Source organism: Lissotriton vulgaris, unplaced genomic scaffold (assembly GCF_964263255.1).
Source record: "Lissotriton vulgaris unplaced genomic scaffold, aLisVul1.2 SCAFFOLD_293, whole genome shotgun sequence".
Lineage (NCBI taxonomy): Eukaryota > Metazoa > Chordata > Amphibia > Caudata > Salamandridae > Lissotriton > Lissotriton vulgaris.
In genome coordinates this window covers 669,468-686,855 of record NW_028254211.1, presented here as the reverse complement: position 1 = coordinate 686,855, position 17,388 = coordinate 669,468, and the positions used below count along the sequence as shown (strand labels likewise).

The window sequence follows — 17,388 nt, the reverse complement described above, 5'->3', positions numbered from 1 at the left end:
GGTGCGTGGAATTTGAGTCGGCTGTTCAGGTATGCTGGTCCGGTGCCGTGGAGGGCCTTGTGTGCGTGGGTGAGCATCTTAAAGGTGATTCTCGCCTCGGCGGGGAGCCAGTGGAGTGTGCGCAGGTGCTGGGAGATGTGGCAGTGTTTTGGCAGGTTTAGGACCAGTCTTGCGGCGGCGTTCTGGATGTTCTGTAGCTTGCGGATGAGGTTTTTGTTTATTCCGGCGTAGAGTGCGTTGCCGTAGTCGAGTCTGCTGGTGACCAGGGCGTGAGTGACTGTCTTTCGGTGTTCGAGGGGGGTCCATTTGAAGGTCTTACGAAGGAGGCGGAGGGTGTGGAAGCAGGAAGATGAGACAGAGTTGATCTGGCGGTCCATTTTGAGCTCGGAGTCCAGGATGATTCCCAGGTTGCGTGCGTGGTCTGTGGGGGTTGGCGGGTTTCCGAGGGCGGTGGGCCACCAGGTGTCGCTCCAGGCATCGGGGTTTGGGCCCATGATGAGTACTTCTGTTTTGTTGGTGTTTAGTTGTAGGCAGCTGTTTTTCATCCATTTGGCGACGGCTTCCATGCCTTCTCGAAAGTTGCGTCTGGCGGTGTTGGGCTCGTTGAATAGGGAGAGGATGAGCTGGGTGTCGTCTGCATATGACACGATGTGAGTCCGTAGGTTCTGACGATGGGGGCAAGTGGAGCCAAGTAGACGTTGAAGAGCGTCGGGCTGAGGGAGGAGCCCTGGGGGACTCCGCAGGTGGTAGGTGTGGGGTCCGAGAGGAAAGGGGGGAGTCTGACCCGCTGCGTCCTGCCGGAGAGGAAGGAGCAGATCCAGTCGAGGGTCTTGTCCTGGATTCCTGCATCGTAGAGTCTGCGTATTAGGGTGCGGTGGAAGACTGTGTCGAACGCCGCTGATAGGTCGAGGAGGATGAGGGCTACTGTTTCTCCTTTGTCCAGTAAGGTGCGTATGTCATCTGTTGCGGCGAGGAGGGCGGTTTCCGTACTGTGGTTTTTTCTGAAGCCGGATTGGGAGTAGTCGAGGATGTTGTGTTCTTCAATGAATGTGGCGAGTTGACTGTTGATGGCTGTCTCGATGACTTTCGCTGGGAACGGGAGCAGGGAGATGGGTCTGTAGTTTTTGAGGTCGGTGGGGTCCGCTGAGGGTTTCTTTAGGAGGGGGTTGATCATGGCGTGTTTCCAGTCGTCGGGGAACGAGGCGGTCACCAGGGAGCGGTTGATGGTTTGGCGGAGCATGAGTGCGATGGTGTTGGCGGCTCTGTTGAAGATGTGGTGGGGGCAGGGGTCCGTGGGGGCCCCTGAGTGGATTGACTTCATTGTCTTCAGTGTGTCTTCGGTGGTGAGGGCTGTCCAGTCATAATCGCTTTGGTGGGGGTCTATCCATGTTGAACTTTTTGCATACTGTTGTGAATCCCAACTAGTGCTTATTAATGGCTAGATCTTTAGTAGAGTTGCAGACCCAGTAGATACAAGTGAAATATGGGCGATGGGTGGACACACACCTCTGCATTTAGTGTACTCACCTTTTCAGGATGTGATGGATAAGGAAACCAAAAAGGGGAAGCCCCACTTTCGACAGGGACATTTTTGCCTCAGGTTGTGGAATTCAAAGGCTTTCAGGTGCTGGAATACTCTTGGAGGATGTAATCAAACACAATTACAGGAATTAATTTGCGACCCTGCAGTAAGAAATTGGCCTCCTAGGGGGGGGTGGATGGGGATGCGGCCGAGCTGTTTACCAGGGCCGGTTTCCGTCGATTTTGTTACAGGGAGCCAAAATTGCCAGCACCCGATAACAAAAACAAAACCCCCAGGGGGCCAAAACCGGCCCTCACCCTGGTGGCCCACCGGAGAAACGCCTGGTGCCCGCTACAGCCAGTCCGGCCCTGTCTGTCATGCATTTTCATCTTATCTGGCCTTTTTGACCCATGGAAATAGGCTCCTCCCACATGTCTAAGATGCCTGGTTCAATAGTGGGCTTTCCTTCATACCATTTGGATCTGGGAGGCAGAAGCAGGAGCCCTACAGTAGGAACAAGCCTTCAAAGTGTCCGTAATACCCAGAAGGTACTTTTTAACACAATAGATGACTTAGACTTGAATAGATACAGCCCAGTTGGGCATTTGTGGACCTGGGTTTGATGATTACCCAACATTAGAGAGAGGTAGAAACTTTGAGCCTTAGTAAGTGGAAAGCATTTGTATACCATTGCAGAATTTTGGAAATCCCAATATGTGAGGCCCAGGTTTGCGTGCAAAAACACAGGAAATAAGGGTGACCTGGATGGAGAAAGGAGGTATCCCATTCAAAAAAGGCTTCTTTTTTTTATTCTTTTCTATTGTTTTTAATATAAACTTAAAAGGGGCTTACATACCGCCCCCTCTCTATCCCGGCTTCTCATTGGTTCCTGTGTGTGCCACTTACATTTCCTCCATTTCTATTGGCTGTAGCATATTTTCCTGCATTTCCCAATGCTTGGTCCTCGTCTGCTTCTCTTATCAGTTTCCTGCTGCCGAAATACTGTTAACATCCGCTTTGGTGGAACTATATTTGTATAAGGTTTTGCCTTTTACTATTGCAGCATATTTATATAACAATTTATCAACCGAGAGAGTAAGTGATTTTCAGAGAATTACAGGATGTTGCACGGTGCCGCCAAGACTCGAGTCGGGAACCCCAGCTCTCGAGTTGACAGCTCTGGCAACTGCATCACATCCTCTCCACTCGCTTGTTATCTGTTCGGGAGCTCTTTCTTTTTCCTGGACAATGATTGATGAAAACAGCTCTTTAATGATTACATAGGTGAAACCGATGCATCGCCAATGTTTATTTCTTTTCTTGTTTCTTAATGTCATTATGCTCGCTTGAATATACCCCAGCTGTTTTCTGTGTACAGAAAGTCACACACGCTTTGTACTTATATGTTGCTTGTGGCTTGCCACACTTTGATACCTCTGATGTTTTTCTGCTTTTCGGTGTGTATTGAAATGCCAATAAAGTTGTTTATATACAAAAATAAATAGGAGAAAAAGGATGACTACTGAGGAAGATAGTTTCATTGGCGGTCTCCTTACATGTGTGTACTCGCTTAGCAGAACCAACTACAACCACCATAATTCTATTGGTCACTGTGGGAGAGGAAGCAGGATTCGTTGTTGGGGTGATAATGAGCAAGAAATGGTTGTGTGTGTGTATGTATTAGCGTTCTTCATTATTTGTCTATGAGTGTTTGTGAATCGTGTATGTGTGAGCCGGTCTGTTTGTCCAGATCAACCCTGGCACAGGTGTCCTCTGCACTAGCCTTGGTGTGCTATCCCCTCGAATGTGGTGAAGGTAAGAGAACAAATGATTATGATCATTCCTGTTGAAAGGACTGTGCACAGCCGCCTTCGGGTGCAGATTTATCATTTTGTATAGTGTACATTTTTTTAAATAAATACGTGCCAGGGCTCTTGTCAGGAGGCCACTGCAGCTTGCACCACACATTGCCAACACAACTACTAACCATCACACTTCTACAAGCATGACAATTCAGACTATTCCAGGCCCCCAAAGCTATAAGATTGGCTTGGGCGGCAGGTAATAGTCATTTTTAATGTATATTCAAATAATAAGTAACCGCTGCGTTCATCTCAAATTTAGCCAGACAGCGCCACCTTGTGGCTGACTGTCACAAGCGCCGGTGTTTGCAATTAAGTGCTGGTGCAGAGTACCGGAAACCACCGGCTCAAATTAAGCACTGTCTGTATGTATGTGTTCAGCCTCTTCTACATATGTATAACCAATAAACCACAAGCATCTGTATGCAGACGTTTCAAGCACTGGGGTGAATCTTCATGGATATGTGTGACTTCCACAAGCGTCTGTGCACCATCACCCCGAGGTTCATATTCATTCTCTGCCTCGTGAGTATGCCCAAACCTCCACAGTCCTGTGTGTGTTGTGGGTATGTGTGGCCATCACAACCCTAAGGAGGTTATTTAGCATATGACGGGCTGCACTGCATCCAGCTAGGGCAGTGGACATGTACTCCGCTGCCCTGGTGGGCTACAGCTAGAGGTCGGTGAGCCACTGAAAATTCAAGCTCAGCTCAAGGTCCTCTTGGACCCTCGAGGCCATAGCAAGCCGACCTTTCTTATGGCTTCCGCCTACCACCTATGGCCTACCCTCATGCGTCAAGAATTATATGCCAATCAGTAACCTTCAATGTGAAACAGGCAAGAGAAAGATATGCTCTTTTAGTGGCTGAACTGTTCAATGTGGAACTACAAAACCTGGGATCAATCATGGCTCTCCTGCTTCATAAAACTGTGTCATCCTTGACAGATATTTTATTTTACTTTGCCTTATATTTAATTACCACTTATGATAACACTTGTAAATATGCAAATTTAGGATGTGCGCAGTATGGAAACGTTTGTGTTTGATTTACTAGATTAGAATGTTGCTCTGTATAAGAACTAAGCACATATTGTTGCGCACAGATGACCAGTGACTTGGCCATTATTTCACCAATGACATTGGTCTGGGGGAGAGGCAGGAATGTTTACACAATTACATTTAATAAATGCCTCCGATGCAGGGATATAATCAAATGTACTAAGGTGAAATGCTTCCACCTGTTAAATAAATACACTTTTTTGCATTTTGAAGAACCTTTATCGTAATTTTTTTTGCAAGATGTTTGTTTATAATTTACTTGCAAATATTTTCAGGGGTCGACGTGTAGAGCCCAGCCAGACCCTCGGCTCTCCCTGTTCATTTGCTGGCTCGCCCACCTCAAACTGCAGCCAGACATATGTAGAGTTGTTTCTCAGTCAGAGTTATGTGCCTTTAGAGAAGCCGCTGCCATTGCCAAGGTGGCCCCTGTAAAGGCCCTGAAACTTTACTGTGCACACGCCACGTTTAGTGCACCTGCACACAAAGTGTTTTCTTCCCAATACAAACTCCCAAAGCAGGAGTTTGTTTTTCAAAAACAAACAATAAATGACCTTGACGCACTGAGAGTTTTTTCTGAGTATGTTGGGATCATGTATTTGTTTTCGTATTCAGGACGGCCAGGCTTTGCTTGGAAAATACACAGCCATCCTGAGCGAAGACCGTGAACAGTTTATTATTTGCCTGAAATGAGCCACCGCGCTGGAAACGTCACGTGTAGATTGGCCCTGTTCGTTGCTATTACTGGTTCGTGTTATACAGAGAGGGGCGCATTCTTTCTTTACTGTGTAACGTCCCCTTTTCTCTTCGCAAGTTCCGCGTCTCTCCGCTGCCGCCTAACTTGAAGCTTTTATTGCTCGCCGAGTGTCATATCCCAGTCGGGGGTCTCTGAAATCAAGCCCGGGACATTCTTACTCCCAGCCTCGGACGCGTGGATGTCCTCGCTCACAATACCTTCCGTACATCTCTCATTCGCAGAGGAATGGTGTCTGTCTCAGAGCCAGGCAGAGTCAGAGGCGGCGCCAGGAGTGTAATACAGAAACTGCTTCACCTCCTACATGTTAGGCAGTACGTCACTTTCTGTTATTTATATATATATATATATATATATATATATATATATATATATATATATATATTTTGATACTGGAGTGTGGCCTGCTGTTTCCAAAAGCTCCCAATTCCCGCAGAGAAACGATCCCGAAGAGTGACAGATGAACTGAGCCGGAATGGAGCACGCGATCTCGCACCCACTGTTACCAATAGCAAAGACACCATCAATGTTGGGATGCAAAAAAAAAAAAGTATTCCGATTTAGACACTATTGAATGGAATTAACATCAGAAATTAGTGTTCTTGCAGTTATTTCTGTCTGTCTGTCTCGAATTTTGATCCATTCTCTCGGACTCATTCCTTCAGGACTGACTTGTGAATTTGCAGTAATGTCGTATGCAGTAATACAGCCTTTGAAACTGCCACATTACAGGCAAGACAGATTTGGTCAAAAACATGAGTTTCTGCCCGAATTGGTATTAAGAAGCCATTTAGTGTTATATTTAGAGTGATATAACATTGGAATGTCCACCAATTTCTGGTGAATGTCCAAAAACTTAAGGTAAAATTACCAAAAAAATGATGTCCACCATCATATCCTTCTGGGGCATACTACGCAAAGTGCCCTGAGTCGCAGCGGGCATGTATGTCCGATTTCTGTGCCCTGAGGCGCTATTGTATGACAAAAGGGGTGGCAGATGCTTGTGCAGCCCCTTCTGTAATACTAACAGTCTTGGTGCACTTGCAGCGCCCGCGCGGTCTTCAGAGAGAGTCGCGCTCCCATGCACATGAGGGAATCACTTTGCCTCTGAACCTGGGAAGTGTCCCGGATGCAGGTGCAGAGGCAAACATGCTCTAGGGCTAGGCGGTGCACTGAAAGTGTGTATAAATAGGTAGTGTATTGTCAGTGCGTCCCCTGCGGGCAGCCCTCTGGAAAGGGAGAAATGGAGTTCCATGGATCCCTCAGACATCCCCCTGCAGGAGGGGAGATCTCTAACTGCTCTTTAACCGCATGCGCGCTAGCGGTTTTCCCGCTGCGCGTGAACATTTTAAAATCGAGCGTTACATGACAAAGACAGCTCGTCATGCGCGCAGCGCAGGTAACGCCCATGACGAGCTGGCTTTGTCACCAGCACTGAAGGGGTTAAAGTGCAGTTAGTTTGCCACCTGAATAGAGGAACACTGAGTGGCTTTGAAGCAGCCGCTATGGATTTCACTGAATTCGCTGGACAGTGCAAGTTTTCAGCTACCCTGACATTCCTGTCGTAGGACGCACTGTGCCTGCTTGCGTCTGATGCACCTGCTTAGAGGTGTGCAATGGCGCAATCAAGGACAGTGCACCCTATATGTAATATGGGTCCCGGTGGCCAAATTCCACTGAGTGAATTATCTTCCAAAGTTAGGAATTTTTCCAAAAATCAGAAACTTTACATTCCCACCCAAGTTTAATTTTGGCATTTACAATCTGGTCGAAGTAAGGTTTGGATACACAAAGTGACTTTTTCAAGGGTGATGCAGTTTGAACATATAGAGAGCTGTGGTGAAGCTGGGTGCAATAGGTCTTCTGGTTCCACGTCCAGTGCATCACTAGTCAATAAACTATATTTCCTTTTGTTTAACCCCTCCCATGCTTGTGACAGAACCGTTCCGTCACGAGCCTCGGGTGGGCTGTGCTGGTGACGGAACGGTTCCGTCACGGCCCCCGCGCGTGTGTGGCGCGAATTCCGCGCCTGAGCTGACGTTCTAAAGAACGGGCGGGCCGTGACGGAACCGTTCCGTCACAAGCACAGCTCACCCGCGGGCCGTGACGGAGCGGTTCCGTCACGAGCACGGGACCGCCGCGCCCCCCCCCCCCCTTAGCACTGCGGCGGAATAGCCGCCGCAGCGAAGGGGTTAATGTCCTTTTTTCGCGCACACATAAACTCCCTTCAGTAACAAATGTAACCCTTGTGGAAAATACTGTTTCCAAGTTGAAAATAACTTCTCCTAGGCCCATTTGTAGCACTTGGTTCAATCTTCTAGTGAAAAACATAACCAAAGCCGATTGACTTAAATAACCAGTTCTATGATTAATCTTGTACATTTCAGGTACCAGTTAAGAGACTCATAAATTCCTCAAAACCTCCACTCTAGCTACTGAATATGAATATAGCAGAAATTACTTGTTCTGTATAGACATTACCGAGAACACCAGTTTCATAAACTTGACTAGTCACTGCTGTGACTTTAGCACAATGAAAATCAAACTTTGATTTTCACTCTTGTGTGTCAGAATAGCCTGAAACCACAGAAGCAGGTTCCCAGGCCAGTGCTGGTCTTCTGCCTTCCCGGGTATTGGAGGGCATGAGGGGAGTGATGGAACGGTGACTGACAGTCCAGTGTTTCACTGTCTTCCTCTGCCTCTCTGTAGGTCTCTACAGGCCCAATGGAGGTGGGATAATGGGAGTGACAGTCTTGAGCCACCAATCACTGTCTCCCTTGTCAGCTGCACCCCCAAATCTGACAAGGAAATGGAGTCTGCGCTTCTGTAAGGTTGGCACAGGTCCCCGCTCTCAAATTGAGAGCTGAGAGCCTGGCGCCTGGTGGAGTAGGAGGGGTAATGCCCATAGGGAGATAGGATAGGCTGGCAGGGCTCCAGGCATTGACTGTTGTCAAGTTTTGGATCAGTTAGAGGGATCAAGTTGGCATGGGCAGTGTGAGAGGTTAGCAGGACGCCTGGTGTGTTTGTGTTTTTTGAATGTTGAGATGAGGTGGGGCAAGGGTAGTGCTGAAGGAGGGAGATACAGCACCAGGTATTTTTTCTTTACCTTGGAGGGGTTGGGAGGGTACTGCCGAGGGTGGTGGGAAGAGATACAGCATAAGTGTTCTTAGGGCTAGGGGTCTGCTAGAGGCTCTCCGTTATTTCTTTACCCCCGCACAGCTGATTTTTGGGAGCAGCTGTGCATGGGAATAGTATTTGGGGGCCCATGCAAAATAGCTTTGTGCACAGGAGTTTTCCACCTGGGGATGGCGAGTGACACCAGAAACAACTCAAGCTTTGCTCTCCTCTTTTTGATGTGGCTTGAACCCCCTTTTTGGCAAACTTCCCCCTAATCTATAAATCTCTATACAGCCAGTGAGCTTGAATTTCCACCACGGGAGGTCTCACTAGCCGACAGTGCAACCAACAACTTTGGTTCAAGGCAGTCTGCACTCAGATAGGGTATTTTGCTCTGTTTTTTGGAGACGCTAAAGGGAGTAGTTCGCTGGAATGTTTCAGGGAGGGCATCAGTGGCCAAATAAATGAACTCATCTCATCCTGCCACTCCAGACGCCCACGCCGCATAGTTCGTGTTGTATTGGCATGTCAGTGGTTCATCTGTACTAATAGCCCGCTTTGTTCTTGGCACCCTACCATCAATGGCAACTTTCACACGCCTGAAAGCGAGTGTCACTGGCAAGCGAGTGAATGGCCGCGCGCCTAGGCGGGCGGGCCGCGCGCCGAGCTCCTGAAAGGACCCGAATGACACAACAGCCCTGAGAGCCCCCCGCCCCTGCGCGCCCAAAGCCTGGACTCGTCCAGTGACAGGGAGATGAATGGCGCGCATCCGCCGGGCCCTCAGAGGGGAAAGCGCCCTTTCTGGGTCTGCTCGGCGCTTGAATGGGGAGCACTTCATTTGCAATGCTAATGGCACTCTCTGTTTCTTCCTCTTTGGCCCCCAGGCTCCAGCGGACACTCCCAGCAGGCCGCTCGTTCGTCGCCATGGACACCAAGCAGATCCCCCAGATTCTGCAGCAGATCTTCACGTCCACGCTCTTGTCCAATGCATGAGAAGCTGCCATCGGTGCCTCGTCGACAAAACTGCGACACCCGGCGCGAGGAGAACTCGGAGAAAAGAAGAACTTCGGCTGTGAAATAAATTAAGCAGAACAAATCCGACCTTTAAATGTAAACTGGGAACAACTGACTTAAACTAGGCATCTCATGTTAGGTGTGAGACTCAACCTGTCCTTTTTTTAAAATTTTTTTTACATTCTGGTTAAACCTATAGGCCTATTCAGGAATGCACAACTGGAAAAAAACTGCAGGCCTTCAACCTGCAAATAGTGGGGCTTGGGAGGTTTTGGGGATGCAGCCTGCATGTCGTCAGCTGTGCCACATAGAATTTCCAAGCTTCTCGCAGGCCCACAGTAAAGGTCACAGAGGGGAACATTTCTTAGAATATGTGACTTTTACATCTCCCCGCGACATAGGAGGCTCAATCAGGTGTCAGTAGTATTTGGGACTTTCCGCAATGCTCGCTCAAATGCCCGGTCTCTCTCCTACTCCCTTACACTCCGCTTTCTGAAATCCTCCCTTCAACCCTTCGATAGGTTCACCATAGGAATGTATACACAGTTGTTGCCTTATACTGACCGGTTAATGAAATATACCACTGTTTCTGGTTATTAGATTTTTTCTTCAGAAACGCAGACGAAGGTTTAAGGTATATGGCTGTTAATAAACTTTTCACAAGCCATACCTGGCTTGGAGAACGTGAGCTTTTAGCATATGTGTCTTCCAATAAACTTGCACTAAGAACGTGTCCATCATTTTAAATAATTATCAGTTGTTTCCAAACTTCAGGTATTCACCATTGGATCTATAGAAAAAATACCTATTCTCTTCTGTTTGTCAATTTCATGCATTTTATAACAGTTGGACGCTATATGGAAAGATTTAGTTCACGAGCCCCTCCTCTATGAATGCAGGAGAAAGAAAACAAATAGCAGTGGAATCCAATTTCTAGGAACCTTAAAAGCGCCACACAGCAAAGATGTTGGTGTCGCCTGACATATGGCATGCAGGCTAGCTTTTACATTTTTAGGATTGCGGTCCCTTCTGAGTTGCTAAGGGGTTCGAATTTGAAGTGCAGATGTGACAGCACGTTCCACCATGGCTGGTTCGTCACGGGTGGAATGTTCACCTTCCTTTTTGGACCTCTTCGTGTCTGGCCGACTCTGACCTTTAGGCACTGACAGCAGAAGACGTAGGGTGACGTGTTCAACCTGGAATGCCTTGACAGACCTCTTAGTATTTATTACTTGTTGACAGGCTTCATTGATTTCACTCTAGCCACTTAGAATCTTAGCACATAAAACAGTTAATGCTTGTACATAATGTAATAATTTAAATTCCTTTTCTAACAGAATGCAGTATTTTTGTCAAATCCCTTTTTATGAAAACTGTAAAATATATAACCACATATATGCACGGTGACCCATCATGTGCATTTATTTAAGAGAAAGCCACTCCAAATATGTGACATACACTGGGACTAGAAAGCAGGCCTGCGATAAGACCCTTCATAGCAAATTCATGCAAGAATTTGGCTCTGGGTGGCTTTCCCAATATTAATGGTTTTAATCTACAGATAATCGTCTCATTGCCTACTGTTGTTTTTAATATTGCTTCTATTTAACACACTGTAAAATAAAGCAGTTAATGGATTTATTATTCTTTTTTTCCGCGAATGTACATTACTATTTGCATTTCAAAGTTCTTCAATGAATTGTTATTATATATTATTTGCTCTGTCTGCAGTGTAATAAAATAGTGTTTTTAATAGTCAATGTGATAGCCACATCGAAAATTCTCTCTGTTGTTTTCCAGTAAAGTGTCAGTTGTGGCTTCCATTACATTACCCGCAAAGTAATAAAATATCAGGCATCAATTATTTATAATAAAACAGTAAGTGAAATCAACAGCCACTGTTTTTGTGACTTGCAGTTAGATACTATGAACTTGTTCATTACTGAAATGGGAGATGACTGTAATCTGCATGGTGGTGTTTGACTTTTTCTGTAGGTTCTCACGGCACAGAAAATAGGAAAAACCAACTGGCTTAAAGAAAGAAACTAAAAATGCATGAATTGTAAACTACTTGTAACCATTTCTTCGGCCAGGATCTTCTAGGACACACGTTAAACAGGGTTGTGCTACACCTCCCCAGTCTCAATCACTGTGATACATTCATAGAACATGTGTGCTAACAACGACCACTTTGTCAGTGTAGTCTACACACTTCCATACCTACTGAATTTTGTTTTTGCTGCCCGCCATTTTACCATGCACGACCTCTTCCAGCTGCAGCACAGGCATGAGGAAGGCTATAAATACGGTAGATGGAGCAGGCACAGCCAACCTAATTGATGACACTTTTCGGACTAGAAATGAGGTGAGCCTAGGGTTTTCAAATCGGCTCCCTTTTCACCAATGCGAGTGAGATAAGCAGGACTGGAGCATGCCAACGCACAAATCTTGCACTACCAGACTAGAGGAGAATGGAGGAGATAAATATTGCAATCATATTTTAAGGCAACACCAGGGGGAGACTATCAGGCACAAACCTAAAAGGGGTCAAATGATCCAGCCTGGAAGCCTAGACGGGTGCAAGAAGTATGAAAGGACAGTCCAGAACACTGACCTCATGTCAAACACAAGGCTTCGAAAAACCCTGGAGGAGTAGCAAACTAAGTGTCAACTTAAGCTACCAGGACCTTAATCAGGCTTGTACAGACAGAGGCCCGCAGGTGGGTAAACATGAATCGTGTGCCCAAGACGAAAGGTAGAAGAGACACTGAAGCCAAGAGAATAAGACTCGGGGCAAGAGAACTTTTGGTATTATTTATATAGCGTGATCCTGTTTTACTCACACCTACCTTTATCTATTCCGAGAAACTTGGTGGTGGAGAGGCTGGAGAAGGGGACGACCCCGATGCCAGCACCTGGGTAGGAACTGTACCACTGTATCTAGAGAACAAGAGAGACCAAGCATCTGAGTGACTGTTTCATTCCATCACCTCCCCCATCTCTCCCGATAAGTGTACACTCTGTTGGCTTTTGAATTAGTTATAAAAACATTGTTTTCCCTTTTCTTTTTCACCTGTTTGTCCTGTAACACTGCAGCCCATCCAACACTGGTATCAGAAGTGGGATTTACAAGTGTCGGTGAAGGAGGCACTGGTTTAGTAGTTGGTAGAGGGGCAGAAAAAAATAGAATGGGCCCTGGAAAGGTTTATGCACTCCGCTCAACAAGACCACGGCTTCCTGCAATAGGCTAGTCAAACACATGCGGAAAAAAACAGCCAAGTCAACAAAGTTCAGAAGGCTACTTTGGGGAAATTGACTGAGACTCTAACCCAACCTCGAACTGCTAGAGAGTTTCCTTCTGTTCTCTTTCAAAAGTACACCAGGGGAGGACCCAAATTTCTTTTTCACTAATTTTAAACCAATAGCTCTTGGTGGCGAATAGGCCACCTGACCTGTGGACCATTATTTGGGACCTTTGTTGGAAGGCAATATTCAGGCAGCCTACGAGGGTGCCTGTCCCATGGGGAACATGCCGTAAGTGGAGATAACACGAATTATTTCAGATAGGATGGATTTAAACTCGAGAGATTTATTGAGTCAGGTTCAGAAGGGAGAGAGGCCACCTGATGATACTCCCTCTGTCTTTATTGCAAAACCAAAGACGTAGGAAATAAGTGGCTGAAGCCCGAAAGGTCTACTAATGAAGAAATGAAATTATAGAGAAAGTTTACTTGGAACAATTTCTAAATGCAATCCCCTTTAGCATTCAGTTAATGGTCCGACAACTTAGTTAGTTACCGCTGTCTGCTGCCATTGAATTGTCCTCTGCATATGCCAGGGCTCACAACACTAAGATTTAAACTGAGGATATTGCCTAAGCAAAGAAGTGAGGCAATCTTACCCAATAAAAAGGTTTCAGGACCCAAAATAGAGGTTTTGGGAAGAATACTATCTGGAGAATTATTATTACCCCCTCTCCACAAATAACACCCAGTGCTTTGAGTAAGGGAGAGTGTGGACATATTATTGCCCATTTCTGTATCTAAAAGAGTACGAGCCCATGAACAATCGCCTAGTTCACAAGCTCATATATTATACTGGAGAATGACCTATCTCTTATAATTTTCCAGTTCAATTTACTGGACAGACTTTAAATGTTTTACTGGATGCTGGCTGTAAACAATGCATGATCCATTTGTTCAGTCGTGTCCAAAGAAAAAGTGACTATCCGATGTGTGCCGGTGAGGATACCCCATCGCTTCAGTAAGTCCAGAGAAAAATCAAGAGATGAAGTTTCCACTCAAGTAGGAGTAGTACCAGACTTCCAGAATCATTAATGATAGACTGCTAATCCTCAATTTGATCCTAGGAGACTATAGCTGACTCGGAAACTTGGGGAGCAAATGCTCCCATCTCAGGTAAAGAAATTGATCCCAAAACTGAAAATTACATTTCAAAACACAGAGGGAAAGAAGACAAGATAAGATTAGGGGGTGCCTGGAAGTTTGGGAGGTGGGTAGGGATTTTCAGTCGCTCAATGAGAGGACACATTCTTGCTATATATCTGGGAACAGGCCAGGGAAACAGACGTGACTCAGAGGTAGGATCCTGATTATTATTATTTTTTATCAACGGTGGATTGCTTTATAGGAGGGCGGGACAAGAACATTCTCCAGAATTTCTAGTTCTCCCATTCTTTCTGGGAAACCATCTTATTCTTGGCACACACTTGTTCGATCAGAGGGGCTGAAAAGGTGGAGAAGAGTATTACTGAACAATTCTATTGAAAATTAATGTTCTCTCAGAATAAGAAATATTCTAGAGAATGCCAGCCTGCCAGGTTACCAATCCCTATTGATCTCCAGGAGCCCCACTTCAAAATTTGTCAATCATAGACACCCTATCATCACATAGAAATCGACCTAGTCAGTCCTTTGATCCCTTTCAACAAAGGCCGCAAGTATATATTAGTACTAGTATATTATGCCACCAGGTATTCTGAGGTTGTACCTTTAAGACAGATAGGCTCCTCTTAGATTGCAATAAGGATAATTGTTATCTTCTTGTGTACATGGTTCCCAAAAGAGATACCTACAGACCAGGAAACGTCCTTTGTGTCTAAAGTAATCGCCCAAATAAGCAGTTGAGTGTAAAACGGATACTTATATCTAGCTATCACCTCCATGGGAGGGCTTAGTAGAATGATAAAGTGCGATTATGAAACAGACATTTATTAATTTTTTTGTTTTAGACGGAAAAAAATGGCACAACATTGTTTCCTTGGATTTTTTTTCTATTTGTTGTCAGACTCAGTTAAGAACTTTCCTCTTTTTTTTGTTGCTCTTCGATAGGAAGCCGCAAGCCCTTTTAGGGCCGCCTAAATAAGCGTGTGGCAGTTAGCTTAATACTGAGAACTTTATTAGAGTATATGTCTAAGTTGAGGAATTAGAATCATGAAACTTCAAGAGTTAATTTGAGAGAACTTCGAGGCTGCGCTAGAGTAACAGCAGCGTTACGTTGATCGATGTAGTAGACTAGAAGCAGTAAATGCCCCTGGGAGATCTATTCTTGGGAAGATGTTGACCAAATGGCAAGACTCTCGTAAGAATAGGCAGAGTCACCTGTAAGTTAGAACCATCTGAAATGAGAAAAGAATCACAAATTGTCCATGTAATCTGCCTAACAAAAGTAAAAGGACCTATACCGCCCATAACTCTGGTTCAAGTAGTGGAAATAAACAAACCTCAGTAAATGCAGTTGAAATAGGCCAGGATCTATCAGAAAATAAACAAGCATTCGCAATGCAATAGGTTTCGCATTTACGATACTTTGAGCTATTGGCATTGTAAATGCCAATGCCTTTTATTTATGTTTTTAAAACCAAAACATAAATAAAAGGCATCGTCGTTTAAAATGCCAATAGCTCAAACTCGCGTAAATGCGATACCTATTGCATTGCAGATGCTTGTTAAACTCGGTAACACTGTCTAGGAATTGATATGACCTCATTAGTACTATTTTAGTACCCAAATATAGCAACACAAAACAAAAAGGGTCAGCTTTGCTAGGGGCCTTTCACTATACAGCAACACGTGTCACTGGATCTTGAGTAACCTTTGAACCCTTTGAGCTAGAAACAAAACATTTTTTTATTCAAATCTGCAGATTATGTGCAGTCAATGGATTATGTGGCAAAAGCAGCAAGGCTATAATCTGATTGCATAATTCCAGTGGCCCATAGCAGACCTCAGCAATCAAAGCTGCGTTCACCAGCCTTCCAGCCACCTGCGCTCGTCCGGACTCCTTCTTGCACACATGCCACACATAGGGAAAACCAGATCTGGCAGGCGCGCCTTTTCCCACATCGCTCCTAAAGGGTGGAACGATTTGCCACTACACATAATAACCTACTCTGAAAACCAAGCTTTTCAAGATGAGTAGTCATACTGTGCCAAGGGGTTGGCTAGACTCACACCTCGGCCAAGTTCAAGATCAAGTTCCAGAATTTGTATAGCGCACTACTCACCCAGAGGGTCTCAAGGCGCTTGAAGGAGGGAGGTGCTTTACTTATCGAATATCCAAGTTTTTAGTTGCTTTCTGAAGGAGAGGTGGTCCTGTGTAAGGCGGAGGTGGGTGGGGAGAGAGTTCCAGGTCTTGGCCGCTAAGTAGGAGAAGGATCTTCCCCCCATGGTGGATCTGTGGATGCGAGGAATTGCGGCAAGGGCTTGATTGGACGATCGTAGTTGGCGGGAGGGGGTGTAGAAGGATAGTCGCGTGTTGAGGCATTCGGGACCTAGGTCGTAGAGGGCTTTGTGTGCGTGGGTGAGGCGACGGAACGTTATTCTCTTGTTGACAGGGAGCCAATGGAGATCTTTCAGGTGGCCGGAAATGTGAGCTTGCCGAGGGATGTCCAATATGAGTCTGGCTGAGGCGTTTTGGATGCGTTGGAGTTTTTTTTGTAGTTTGGCTGTGGTTCCGGCGTCAAGGGTGTTTCCATAGTCCAGTCGGCTTGTGACTAGTGCGTGGGTGACCGTCTTTCTTGTTTCGGTGGGGATCCAACAGGAGATTTTTTTGAGCATGCGTAGGATGTTGAAGCATGATGATGAGACGGTGTTGACTTGTCTGGTCATCGAGAGGGAGGAGTCCAGGATGAAGCCCAGGTTACGTGCGTGGTCCGTAGGTATGGGTGCGGTTCCCAGGGCCGGTGGCCACCATGAGTTGTCCCAGGCAGAGGGGGATGACCCTAAGATGAGGACTTCCGTTTTGTCCGAGTTTAGTTTTAAACGGCTATTCTTCATCCACTCGGCTACTTCTTTCATTCCTTCGTGTAAGTTGGTTTTGGCGGTGTTTGGGTCTTTGGTGAGGGAGAGAATCAGCTGGGTGTTGTCTGCGTAGGAGATGATGTTGAGGTTGTGTTGGCGTGCGATGGATGCGAGGGGACTCATGTATACGTTGAAGAGGGTGGGACTGAGTGATGATCCTTGTGGTACGCCGCAGATGACTTTGGTGGCCTCTGATTTGAAAGGGGGGAGGCGGACTCTCTGGGTTCTTCCGGCAACTAACGAGATGATCCATTCCAATGCTTTTCCTTGTATTCCGATGTTGCTGAGGCGTTGTATGAGGGTGCTATGACAGACTGTGTCGAAGGCTGCGGAGAGGTCAAGTAAGATGAGGGCAACTGTTTCTCCGTTGTCCAGTAGTGTTCGGATGTCGTCTGTTGCTGCGATGAGGGCGGTTTCGGTGCTGTGTTTGGCTTGGAAGCCGGATTGTGAAGGGTCGAGGGATTTGTTGGATTCGAGGAAGGCGGCGAGCTGACTGTTGACGGCTTTCTCAATGACTTTGACGGGGAATGGGAGGAGCGAGATGGGGCAGTAGTTCTTAAGTTCGGTGGGGTCTGCTGTGGGTTTCTTCAGAAGGGCGCTGAGTTCGGCATGTTTCCAGTTTTCCGGGAAGGTAGCGGAGTTGAAGGAACAGTTGATGACATCGCGGAGATGGGGTGCGATGATGGAGCCTGCTTTGTTGAAAATGTGGTGGGGACATGGGTCGGTTGGCGATCCTGAGT

The 17,388-nt window shown here is 46.2% G+C and overlaps 1 protein-coding gene across 1 annotated transcript in view; it reads left to right on the top strand.

Annotated features, from left to right (window-relative positions):
• Nucleotides 1–11,218, top strand: part of LOC147659640 (von Willebrand factor A domain-containing protein 8-like) — a gene marked incomplete at its 5' end in the record, with an annotated part of 1,204,277 nt that extends 1,193,059 nt beyond the window's left edge. Inside the window, one exon of the mRNA XM_086951584.1 lies at nucleotides 9,197–11,218. Within this exon, the coding sequence (XP_086807710.1) occupies nucleotides 9,197–9,305 (109 nt within the window). The remainder of the gene's footprint in view (nucleotides 1–9,196) is intronic.
• Between the last annotated feature and the right edge of the window lie 6,170 nt (nucleotides 11,219–17,388).